Source organism: Vicia villosa, linkage group LG3, assembly GCF_029867415.1.
Source record: "Vicia villosa cultivar HV-30 ecotype Madison, WI linkage group LG3, Vvil1.0, whole genome shotgun sequence".
In the NCBI taxonomy this organism is placed as follows: Eukaryota; Viridiplantae; Streptophyta; class Magnoliopsida; order Fabales; family Fabaceae; genus Vicia; species Vicia villosa.
The window spans coordinates 42,101,640-42,115,715 of NC_081182.1; the positions used below are offsets into that span (position 1 = coordinate 42,101,640).

The 14,076-nt window shown below is 31.3% G+C and overlaps 1 protein-coding gene across 1 annotated transcript; it reads left to right on the plus strand.

The window, feature by feature from the left end:
• Positions 1-11,397: 11,397 nt before the first annotated feature.
• LOC131655527 (citrate-binding protein-like) lies at positions 11,398-12,380 on the plus strand. The gene is made up of 2 exons (XM_058925383.1): positions 11,398-11,723; positions 11,821-12,380. The coding sequence occupies exons 1-2, from the start codon at positions 11,457-11,459 to the stop codon at positions 12,199-12,201; spliced, it is 648 nt and encodes a 215-aa protein (XP_058781366.1). The 5' UTR covers positions 11,398-11,456; the 3' UTR covers positions 12,202-12,380.
• The last annotated feature ends 1,696 nt before the right edge of the window (positions 12,381-14,076 follow it).

Consider the following 14,076-nt stretch of genomic DNA (forward strand, 5'->3'; position numbering starts at 1 on the left):
CTAGAGTGATCGTGTGGATCAAAATACTCTAGGAAGTCTTAGAAGTTATCTAAGCAGGTTGTAACTAGAGTGATCGTGTGGATCAGTATACTCTAGAAAGTCTTAGAGGGTATCTAAGCAGTTGTTCCTGGAGTGATCAGTGTGTGATCAGAAGACTCTGGAAGACTTAGTTGCTGACTAAGTGGAGAACCATTGTAATCCGTGCGATTAGTGGATTAAATCCTCAGTTGAGGTAAATCATCTCTGCGGGGGTGGACTGGAGTAGTTTAGTTAACAACGAACCAGGATAAAAATAACTGTGCAATTTATTTTTATCTGTCAAGTTTTTAAAGCTACACTTATTCAAACCCCCCCTTTCTAAGTGTTTTTCTATCCTTCAAAAATGACCACTATCAGGTTACTCCTATCTATTGCTGCTTCCCTTCAATGGCATGTGCACCAGCTAGACATCAACACTGCCTTCCTTCACGGAGACCTCGACGAAGAAGTCTACATGAAGTGTCCACCTGGTCTAACAACTGCCAAAAATCTGTTATGCAAACTAACCAAGTCCATATACGGACTCAAACAAGCCAGCCGTCAGTGGAACTATAAACTCACTACCACTCTGGTTCAGCTTGGCTTTATACAATCAAAATTCAATTACTCTCTATTTACTCACAAGACTGACATTGATTTTACTGCAGTTTTAGTCTATGTCGATGATTTGATCCTTACAGGTACCAACATCAAACATATTGAACATATCAAGCAGGTTTTGGACAATAAGTTCAGCATAAAGGACTTAGGTTACATCCGCTACTTCCTTGGCTTCGAGATTGCACAATCCACAAAAGGCATCACACTATGCCAAAGAAAGTACTGCCTCAATCTCTTGGAAACCACTGGCCTACTGGGAGCAAAACCGGCTAGCACACCGATGGATCCTTCCCACAAACTAGACAATACTGATGAACCTCTCTTGACAGATCCAACACAGTACAGAATCATCATAGGTAAACTGCTTTATTTAACACATTCTCGCCCTGACATTGTCTACTCTGTTTGCAGGCTTAGTCAATACATGTCAGCCCCAACACAAACTCATCTCCAAGCAGCTCATCGTACCATTCGCTACCTCAAGACAGCGCCTTCCATGGGACTCTTCTTTCGCGCAACATCCCCTCTTCTCCTCACTGGCTTCACAGATTCTGAATGGGGAGCCTGCCCTGTAACAAGACGTTCCACCACTGGCTTCTCCTTCTTCCTTGGTGACAACCTTGTCAGCTGGAAATCAAAGAAACAGCCTGTCGTGTCTCGGTCATCTTCGGAAACTGAATACCGTGCCTTAGCCAACACTTCTTGTGAGGCTCAGTGGCTGCTCTATCTCCTTCAAGACTTCAACATCAACCATCTTGCACCTGTCAACATCTACTACGACAATCAAAGCGCAATTCACATCACAACAAATCCGATCTTTCATGAAAGAACGAAACACATCGAAATGGATTGTCACCTTGTTCGCGACAAAATCCAGTCCAAGACAATACACCTAATGCCGATCAACTCCAAAAATCAAATTGCTGACTTATTCCCAAAGCCGCTGCACCATGGCCCGTTCCAATCATTGTTTTCAAAACTGGGAATGCTCAACATCCATTCCAGTTTTAGGGGGGGTGTTAAAATATAAGTCCTCTTAGCCTCAGGCCCATTTGATTATTCACTTCTGTTTAGGCCCACTTTTCATATTTGCCATATCTATATATAGGCCGTTGTACCTCTTACTCAATCAATGGAAAATATTGTAAAGTTTTCACATTCAATTTTGTCTTTAATGCCTCCGCTGACATTTGTCAACACAAACCAAATTTTTCATAAAAATTCCAAAAAAAAGTTGATTAGAATAGTTATTATTATTTTAAATATTTTATTATTTTCTTAATTTTTTTTTAAATATCAAATTTTTTTAATTTTAAATCTATTTCAAATAGCTTTTCATAAAAATTATTTTTGAAATATAATTTTAAAAAAATTGAGATTTCAACTATATTTTGATATTAAATAAAGTATGTTTATGTTATAGAATGTCGAAATTAATTTTTTATTTTTTTAAATTATAATATTTTAAAAAACATTTTATAAAAATTATTTTTCGAAATGAAAATATATATATATATATATATATATATATATATATATATATATATATATATATATATATATATATATATATATATATATATATATCTTTTTAAAATTAAACCAAACAGGCATTGTATTATAGTTGTGTGGTCTGTTTAAACATTTCAAAATAACATCATCTATTTAAAATTTTTAATAAGTACAAAGTATTTAATAAATAAGAGTATTTTTCATATTTAAAAATTATATTTTGATAGGTTTGCAGAAATCTCTCCTGCTTTCTTTAAATAATTTGAGATTTCATTTTTTATATAGTCAATAGGATGAGAGTCTTTGACTTTTCAATGGTGAGTACTTTTTTTTAATAATCAAAATAAGATATCATTAATAAAAAGAAAAGATTACAAGGACTAAAAAAAACAAGACCCATTAGTTACAAAGCCTAAATCTAGGAATGCCTTGTAAGTCAAGCAAAAAGTCCTTAGTTAAATCAGGATGTACCCTATCAAATCAAGTGAAAGCTTTGGTCTTAAACCTTATATTAGCCAATAAATCAACACAAAAAATAAATCAGCACAAAAATTGACTTCACGGAAGGTGTGCGAAATCATAAAATTCATCTGAAGAGTATGCGCACAACAAAAAAGCCAACAAAACTTAATGTACCAAGGGACAATATTCGAGTTTGAGAAAGCCTTAACCACTAAAGAGCAGTCAGTTTCAATCCACAGTTTAGACCAATTTTTTTCCTTTGCTATTTGAGTAGCCTTAATAGCCGCCAAAAACTTCGCAGCATCAGAATTTTCTTCATGGAGATATGCACAAAAGCTTCCCAATGGTGAGTACTTGTTACTTGCTATTGAGATTTAGGACTTCTTTGAATGAGTTTTAAAATTTGTTTAAATTAATTTTGTTAAATTGTTTTTTTAAATTTAAAAATAATAAAATTTGTTTAATAAATTAATTTTATAAAATTAATTTTGAAAATTCTTATCTATTTAATAATTTTGATGACAAAAATTAAAATAATTTTTAATTTAAAAAATTATTATTATTTTAAGAATAATTTTTAATTTCAAAAATTTTATAAATGTCACGGAAGGAGTATTGTTTTTAAAATATTTTTAAGAAGAGTGGAAATTTTGTAATTTTTAAACATATTTACTGCATATTTTTTATATAAAATATTCGGAATTTTCTTGAAATGTTTTTAATTTTTTTTATTTTCAATTAAATTTTATAAATACATTTTAAAACAATGTCCATTTTTTCCATATTATTTTGAGAGCAATAACCCTCAAGAAAACTAAAATCAATATAGATTGTGGGTTGACTAGAAAAATAAAATGGCGGCTAGATTTGTTATTTGTCAAACAATAGTAAAGAGGTGATATCGTATCTAACCCAACAGACAATAACTCGCTGTGTCATAAATGCTAGATAAGATCCAATTTATTTTCTGAGTCAACAATGGAAACTCTTACTAACATATTATAACCTTTTTTCTTATAAAAATTAAATGTTATGGTTTGTGAATGTATTTTAGATATTTTTGGATAAATTTACAAAGTACATTATTATTCTTTATTTACATACATTCATTTACATCTAAATACAAATAAGAATCCTGTTAACACTCTTTAAGTATTTTAAATAAAAAATACTTCTGAAACACTCGTTCGCATTTTTTAATTTCTGACATATTAAATACACATATTGTTAAAAAATTACTATTTTAAGATTTTAAAAAAAATACTTCTGAGACACTCGTTCGCATTTTTTTTAAAAAATTAATATTGTTCATTTTAAAGATTACTATCACAAATTCTTTATATAAGAATATATTTATCTTTTAGATATACATAGTTTAAATATATTAATTATTTAAAAAATTTAAAAAATAAATATGTCTTTTTATAATAATAAAAAAATATATAATAAAATGTAATCTATACATAAAAGTTAAAAAGTATTTATAAAAAATAAATTATAAGAGTTTTTTTTTAAGTTAACTAATTCTATAGATTATAAATTCGAATTCAATTCTAAATACGGAGTAGTATTAATTATTATTTTTTAAATAACCATTCATTATAATTCTCTTTGATTTAAAATATTTAATTTTATAATTATATAATTTTGAGATTAAAGAAAATGTAATTACACGATTATCTAATAGAAATTTACTATTCTATCATGTTATATAATTAATTTAAAAATATTAGTATAATTTAACATAATATATGATGGTGGTTGATTGACTGTATACAATTATTTTACTTGATACATGTTTTTTCTCATATAAATAATTATATATATATATATATATATATATATATATATATATATATATATATATATATATATATATATATATATATATATATATATAATATTTAATTCATAAAAAAAGTAGAGATCACACTTATCACTATTTTTTTTTTAACCAAAAGAAAAATAAATTAAAACAAAAAGAGGGGATTACAAGAACACAAGGGGGGACCAAACCAAAACCCCTTAGTGAAGAAGTCTAAGTCTAGGGGTACCATCATTGTCAAGCAAGAAATTCCTACGAATATCCGGAACAATGTGAGAGAACCAACAAAAATTTCTAAGTTTAAGACCTAAACTAGCCAGGATATCGGCACAAAAATTGGCTTCTCTATAAATATGTGCGATCATGAAATCTATTGAAAGCGTGTAAGACCTACACTTAAGCCAACGAGACTTGATAATCCAAGGCACTAAGTTAGAGTTAGAAAACGCGTTAACAACAATGATGCAATCCGATTCAAGCCATAGCTTCTGCCAACCACAATCTTGAGCTTTCTCAATGGCCACCATAACAGCACTATACTCCGCCAACTCCGCTATCCCTTCCCCCAAGAAATTGCAAAAGCTCCCAATATGATCACCCATGTGGTCTCTAAAAATCCCTCCACCAAAGCTAATAGAGGGGGAACTGGTAGCCACCCCATCAATGTTTCCTTTTATCCAACCCACCGGCGGAGGAGACCATAACACGTCAATATGACAGATCGATCTAGACGGATTTATCCTGATATCAAATCTTTTGAGAAGAGAGAAATTTTTCATAGAAGAGTTAAAGGATTTCTTCGTATTATTACCAACCATCTTGGCCATCGCACTGATATTAGTAATCCAGGTTTTCCAATGAGTGACCTTATTTTCAAACCTGGCCAAGTTTCTTGCTTTCCAGATTTGCACGAAAACATTAATAAAGCAAGCCGTAAGGACCACCCCTGCCTGAGGAGAGCTCCTGGCAGAAATCAAAGCATAGCAGTCCTTAATAGAATGGATCTGCAAATGAGTGCCAATAACTCCATTAAGCCAATCCCAGATTTTCCGAACATAAACGCAATCAAAGAATAAATGTTGGGAAGTTTCTTGATTCGAATTACAGAGATTGCAGATAGAGGGAAAAGCCAAACTGCGAATCGACATATTCTCATCCGTCGGTATTTTGTTATTGATAAGGCGCCACACAATCATAGATTGAGAGGGAGGAACATTCGGACTCCATTGAAATGTTTTCCACGAAGCTGCCGCCGTTGAGGCTTGAAAGAACCTGTAAGCAGATTTGAGATTTAATTGGCCATTAGCAAGCTCCTTCCAAATCAGATCGTCCTCTTCAGCAATAAGGGGAAGATGAATTTTATTTTTTATCCTCTCAAGGAGACTGGGAAAAGCTGTGGAAACATTATCATGAAAGCTCCAATTGTTATTGTCAACATAGTCGCAGATTTTCGAGGTGAGGTGTCGGTGGAAGACCTTCGGAATATGGAAAATGTTCACCAACGAATCTCCGAGCCAATTATCCATCCAAAATAATGTGGATTTGCCATTACCGATAACCCACTGCAGTTAAATATAATTCTTTGTGTTGACTAATTAGTAATTAGATTTGATTAGAAATAATGATAGAAAATGGATGTCAACTCTCAACTATTCTCAAATACAATTACTTTTGATTCTTATCAATTATAATTTTTCAATTGAGTTGAATCACTTTTATTTTATCAATTCTTAGTTAGCCTAATGGTGATTGACGATTTGATAGAAAGGATTATAGTTCAATCACCTATAACTACAATTAAAATGAGATTGAAACCACTTGACGCTAGAATCAACCCTAACACAATTGACTCCCAAATCAGATTTGTTAGGAAGCTAAAACAAATATTAAATTTATTTTGAGAAATTTTTAATTCAAAATTTTGAGATAGAAAATATTTTTTTAGGCGAAGGGTTTGGCCTGATCTTGAACACATATATTAGGTGTTCTGTTGTAGAATCAAGGTTGTACGATGAATGGTGAAATAAGATCTTGACATGGTGGATCAAGCTCATGATGCAACAGAGAGGGGGCTAACATGTATGGTTTGCACTCCAACATTCAAGTAAGTGATAGAATACAAAATGATGTGAGAATATGAATGAATTTGAATAACTGAGAATAACACACCTTTCTCTTATATAATGGGAGAGGTTTAAACCATATGTGAGGAGTACATCGTGCAACATAGACAACTGTTTGATTGATCTAGAGGGTTGGTAATGCTTCAAATGACAGAGTTGTTTGGTTTAGGCGAGGATAGAAGAGCACCAGCTCCTCGCAATCGTTTCCTTGTTAGCGGCCTAAAACAGTTGCATGTTAATCCCTTGTCCTTGCTTTGCAGGATGAGGATTTGTTGTATACACCTTAGCCCGACAGCTTGGTCTAAAGAGGTAAAAAGCTTTGATGGGAAGTCACTGTTATCGAGAACATGCACATTTAAGGCCTTTCTTGTAATAGATAATGTTTTGTAGGGAACAACGAATGTGTGTCCCTACGCTAGTTGGTAATGATGTTTCCTTTTCCTTAGGGACTTGAGTACTTTGAACAATTTTGAAGAAATCTCCACTGTTGGTGGTATAAGGGGATTGTACGATCCTCTGTGGTTGAGGCGTATATAAAGGTCTTGAAGCATAATTTTTCTCTTTTTTGCCATTTACTATCTACAAAGTGTCTCTTTTTTGCCATTTACTATCTACAAAGTGTCTCTTTGTCTTGCTAACTTTGCTCCTTCTCACAAGCCCTTATGTTATGATTTCTTGGTTAAGCTCATCTGCGATTTTTTCCGGTGGCATTTGATACATATAGACAACCAACCTATTTCTTTTAAGGTGAAGTCAACATCTTTTTCTTTTTTTTTTCTTTATCTGTTAAGGTTTCTATGGAGTGAGTTTTTGATATATCTATTGCTCAAAATCCTGTTATTGATATGTTCGATCAGAGTATGATTATTCATATCCCTTTTCAGTGTTGTAATTATTATTCATAATGGACATTTCACCTACTATGCTTCGTAATGAAGAATGAGATAATCTGTCGGTATGGGTAGATCAGGAGACATTGGATACCACCTCTACATTCTCCTATGAGGGTGATTTGGATTGATCTTTCACCAAGGTGGGGCTTCCTTTTAACTGGGGAGTACTTATTCCTAAGAAAGGCAAAAGGGTGTAGTAAGTATGATGGGCGTTTCATCCCATTTCCTTACAGATTATTTTCCTTAATAGGTTTTCGTCTTCCTTTTGATGATTTTAAGATTGACATTCTTAGTGACATGTTAATCTCCCCTTCGCAACAACACCTAGAAAATTGGGTTTACGCTAAAATCTTCCAATACTTGTGTGAATATAAGAAGAGTATGCCGACCTTGACGCTCTTTTTCCATCTCTTCAAACTTCAATATAGCACGAATGATTCAGCGAAGGGTCAAGGCTTGATATCTCTTCGTCAGTGGGCCAAGATATTTGACGTCTATTGAGATAATGTGAAATACTTCAAGGGTGATTTAGGTTTCTCACAGGCGGCGCACTGATCCGGAGGATGATCAAAACCAAAAAGTGGGCCAGAGACGTCTGCACGATGTTGGTGATGATGAGGAGGGAGTGTACCTGCAAGGCACTCCGACGAGCAAGTAAGTAGGAGCACATATACATTTAAGTGTTTCAAGGATTTGAAATTGTGTTACCTGAACCTCTTAAATAAGAGGGTTTTTATATTGTCCTAAAGCGCTTGGCCATTGGTCCATGTTTTAGACTGGATCGTGGATCTAGGCCCAAAATGCGTGACTGCAAGGATTCTAGGAATATGTTTAGGAATCCTGAGAGGCTGTTAGAAACTAGCCGTTGGTCGGGAAGGGAGGTATCTATGGTTGATAGAGACGTCCAACAAGCAGAGGTTGTTTGTCCCCGGCCGAGGAGCAGAGAGGTTGCCTTGCCTTAGGTGCAGGGGCAAGCCAGGTCGAGTGTAGCGATGATGTGTTTTCCTCAGACAATATGGAGGCGTGTCCCCAACGAAGGGGCATGGGAGATGGTGCTCTTACTGTCCTTAGGTGATTGGGCCAAAGTTATTGGGCCGTCTTGAGAGCAGATATGGATTGGGCCACCATTAGCCATTGGGCTAGTCCAGAACAATAATATTAAAGAATCATAAGGATTTAATCAATAATACAAAATTATCCCAGAAAGATTGCACAAAAAATTGATTTTTTATACACATAATGATTTGTGACATACATTTTGGAGAAATTAGATTTAATTTTTAATAAAATATTCGTGATTGAGTTTTTGAAGAATTACTCATTTATATTATACACGAGTTTCTAAAGAACTACGGATTTACAACATACATTAGTTTCTATGAATACTGTTAAAATATCCCAGAAGGATTACACAGAGAATAATTTTATAGTTTTGAATAACTAATATTCATTGATAAATATTTGTGATTAAAATCTTATATGTTTTGTTTGAAAGAGATTGAGAAAAAGAAAATTTTTGATTACATGATATTTTTATTTTGTTTGATAGTATTTAAATTTTAATAGTGATTTTATTCTCTCTAATATATATGATAGTTTTTTCTATCTGATAATTTTATTCTTGATTTTTGTTCTCATATTGGGTATACTCTATGTTTTTTTATTTATAATAGGGAGGGCCTAAGCCCATTGAAAAAAAGAAACTACAAAACAACAACCATAGAACTAACACTCCCACTAGAACTTGCGTCCAAATAAGGTCTCAAGAAGTTCCGCGCCTCATCATAGATGAATAATTTCTTCTCCATGCATCCACTATTAGCTAGCGCATCCACACATAAATTCGAGTCTTTGTAAACATGAGAAACAACAACAACAACCTCATGATCTTCAATAATCTCTGTATACTTTATGTTTCTATGACATATACAAGTAGAAAAAAAATATTTTTATTGTAAATTTATTAAGATTGACAAATACTTATTTCATAATTGAATGTTATTAATTTAATAATTTTTTATATTTTTTTTTTATAAATGTGTGACTAATATTATTAAGCTTGACAATAAAAGTTTGATTATTTTTATTTTCATTGTGTTTTATAAGAAAATAAACCATTCAAATATGAAGTGAATGAATAAAAACTAATTTTTATATATACCGACTCATTTACAACATCATTTATATTTTTTTCTCCTTCATCTTCTTATCTTTTTATAATACTTAGATTATAACATATAATTATATATGTTATAAGTCATGTTTTGTATAAATTAAATATATGAATTAAAGATATGCATTTTTCCTTATTTCCTTATGATAGATATTTATTTATTTTTGACATTTTTTTATTATTTTTAAGATAAATTTTAGTGGTGAAATTATTTTCTTAACACATATTTACTTTATTTCATTTCAATTTATAGTTATATGTCTATATATTGTTTTTGAATATCTATTTTCATTTGGATTATAACAAATTTTAAATTATATTTGTTAACCGTTGATTCAAACATATTAGAATAATTGTAATACTTGTATTATACAAACTAGAAGTTTATATATATATATATATATATATATATATATATATATATATATATATATATTAAATTTTAGTTTGTCGTTGGCAAAATTGGTTTGGTCGTCTCAGCTATGATATGATGCGAAAATTAGTATTGAAGAACCAACAATTTCTTCAATCTAATATATTTTGTGTATTTCTAAAGGAAATTAAGAATTTGAGAAATTCAGTATTTTTCATGACATCAATTGTTGCATCGACTAAAAAATCACACATATGTTTGTTGTCTACTCATCACCATAAGTTTGCAAAATTGTTTTCTCAACAAAAAGATCATGCATATATTAATAATGAACATATATTATCAAAATTAATATTGAACATCTTGTAACACATGTTCATAAAAAATGGACTTGAAAATCCATTTTTTAGATGTTTAAAGTTAATAGTATGATTGATACTTGTGAGTCCACACACAAAACATGAATATTAAGATGTTTATTCGCATTAAACCAACACATTACTATACATATAACCAACACACACACACACACACACACACACACATATATATATATATATATATATATATATATATATATATATATATATATATATATATATATATATATATATATATATATATATATATATATATATATATATATATATATATATATATATATATATATATATATATATATATATATATATATATATATATATATATATATACTAGATGTTTTTCCGTGCGATGCACGGAATAGTCGTGCATAATTTTGTGAGGCAAATGAATAATATTAAATATAAATTAAAAAAATGAATTAAAAAATATCATAGTAGTCTATCATCAATGTGTTATATTGCTTTCAATCTCCAATGTTATCTTTATATGTGAATATTGCTTAATCTTTATATTGGCAATTCTAAGTTGAAATAAAAATAAGATTATTTTTAATATCCCCCTCTTTAAATATAAACACATGATCATAAAATAGAGAAATTAAATTCATTTTCAACTTGTTATAACAAAGGAATATTGAATTGAATGGAAAATGGTTCGTTAAAGAGAAGAAACTCAAAATGTTTTTGACATTAAGTGTTTTAATTCTATATTAAATGTTTTTGACTGTGTAAAAAATTTTAAACTGACAGTGCACTACCTTTAAACTCTAATATTAATTAAATAAATATATTAAATTATGAAGTTATACCCTCAATTTTAGAGATAAAATTATAAAGTGACTTAACAACTTTAATATATAAGACATTTAAAAAGTCGTCCTTTTCATATTTTTTTGCCATTTTTTATAAATATTTATTTATGTTGTGTCATATGAAATCAACTGTACCATAAGTAAATATCTCTTTGATATCACACCGTCTATGTTTAAAAATTGTATATATACACACCCCTAGTTACAACTATCTAGCACAATCCTCATTCCTCAAGAAAAAAAAACTTGTATCTTCCAACCATGACAATGTTACCAATTTTGCACCTCATCCTCTTCCCATTAATCATTTACCACACCACCTCCTTTGCCACCGCGGTTGATCCCACACAAGGGTTCACCCAACTTCCATTAGGTAACTCAAACTTCCAAATTCAAAAGCCTTACGATGTCTCAGTAAACGAACGTTACAGCTTCTCAAATGGAGTGCACAAATTCTGGATATACCCTACAGACAAGCCTTTCATGTCTGGCAGTAACACACAACCACGAACAGAGATTCGAATCACCGTAAGCCAATCTCCATCTCACAAAACATAACTTTTGTTGTTGTTGTTGTTGTTGTTGTTGTATATAATTTACATTCACTTTGTATTTCTATTTCCAGGGATATGATTATACTTCTGGTGTATGGCAATTTGAAGGATCCGGTTATATTCCAAGTGGCACAAGCGGTGTTTGTGTTATGCAAGTGTTCGGTGGAAGTTCTACCGCCACAACATCTCAGCTTAGAGTCTATGATGGTTCGTTAACTTATTATAGATCTCCTGTTTTGTCTCCAAATATCTATAATAGGTGGTTTAAAGTGAATGCTATTCATGATGTTGGTGCTAACAATGTTAAGATTTATATTGATGGAAATCTTAAGTATAATGGAGATGGTCGTGGAGCTGGTACTCACTATTTTAAGATCGGGGTTTATGTACAGAATGATCCTTCCAGTTACATGGAGTCTCGTTGGAGAGATATGAAAGTTTTTAAGAAATAGTGTGTGTTTGTGTTTGGTTTTAGTTAGTATTAAATAAAATTCAATATAAGAGAAGATAATGCAAACTAAATAAGGACTTGTTTCATGTTGTTTGCGGTGCAGATAAGGAAATACTCTTGTAGTATATTGTTCTGTTTTATAGCATTAAAATGATAATAATAAGAGTTATGTTAAGAGTACTGAAGACTGGGTGAAAAAGAAGCTATTATGATTTATTCTGATTTTTTTTTGTTGATTCCTAAAGTTATATTGGAATCTTTGCTTAGCAATAGAAAGGCTGGATGAAGTGGTGAAAAAGGAAAATCAAAGTTAAACACATGATACACATTTTCCCTTTTGCGAACTGGGAATTAGTACTTTAACCAATTCTTTGTTCACGTAATTGTTACGATAATGGGTGGTGGTGGGGTGTCTGTGATCATGAATAATGGAATTGAACGAAAACTATTGTTTGAGTTAAGCAGCCAGCTTTTTTTACTCTAGCATGTGACATTTTTTCATAGAAAATTAACTTGAAATTCTCATTATTATCTTGGTCTTTTGGTGGGGTTAATCTTCGTCTTGAGAGCACTTGAAAATTATTGGTTAGACTTCTTTCTAAGTGGATGTTTTGGAGGAGCCACTCTAGTGGAAGAGTAGTGCTTCTTAGACGAGAAACAAGGGTAAATGTAATTTAATGTAAATGTTTTGTAAACAATTCTGTTATGTAATTTGGGTTTTTTAGTTTTATAGAGAACCGGAGAGAGTTTTGTGATCTCGACTATAATGCATAAGCATGCGTTATATACTACTATGACGATAACCGTCGACAACGATTCAATCATATGAATCTTCAAGGACATAATTGCCAAAAAATCGATTATTATGTTGATAATTGCGTTAATAACTGCTTCAAACTTCTCAACTACCTTTAAGAATCTCATATTTACTCTTATTGCACTTGTCGAAACATCTCGTCACTTAACTGGCTCTTAGACGAAAATATGATAAGTCATAGACTCATAGATAACTAGTGAACTCGTCGAACCCAACTATTTTGTCAAAGACATTTTTTAAGATTTTGAGAGAGAGAGTATTTTGTCGAAGACATTTTTTAAGATTTTGAGAGAGAGAGAGAGTATTTTGTCGAAGACATTTTTTAAGAGAGAGAGAGAGAGAGAGAGAGAGAGAGAGAGAGAGAGAGAGAGAGAGAGAGAGAGAGAGAGAGAGAGAGAGAGAGAGAGAGAGAGAGAGAGAGAGAGAGAGAGAGAGAGAGAGAGAGAGAGAGAGAGAGAGAGAGAGAGAGAGAGAGTATGTTCTTGAGATTCTTTCAAACCATTCTTACCACACTAGTCGAACTACTAAGTCGACGTTATTAATAAGTTGAAGCTTTTGAATTGAACCTTCTTGATACTTAGTATTTTTCAACTTAGCTATTAACATTTTTTTGTTGAATTTTCTCCAACTAAAATTTTCAACCTAACATGATTGATCTCTAATTTCTTTTGGAAGGTTCGAGGAATTACCTTTTCCCATATAGTGACGGTTAGTGGTGTGGTGCCATAAAAATGTGGGTGTTTTTTTCAGTTATCCCGGCTTACAATGCCCTTCTTAAAACACGATTCAGGAGTTGTTTGACTACGTATAAAGAGACTATGATTTTGTCAATAATTTTGATTAATTTGTTTCCTTTAAAGTAGTAGTTTTCTCTATAAATAACAACATTCTAATTTATTATAAAATATTTAATTATTAATAAATGTCATAAATATATTTTAAAAAAGTCATATGAATAGTGTATTTGTAATTTAAATTTAAATTTCTAACACATTGCGATATAATAAATTGTAGAACAAATATTCTTATTTTGATTTACATAAAAAAAATGTAGTCTTA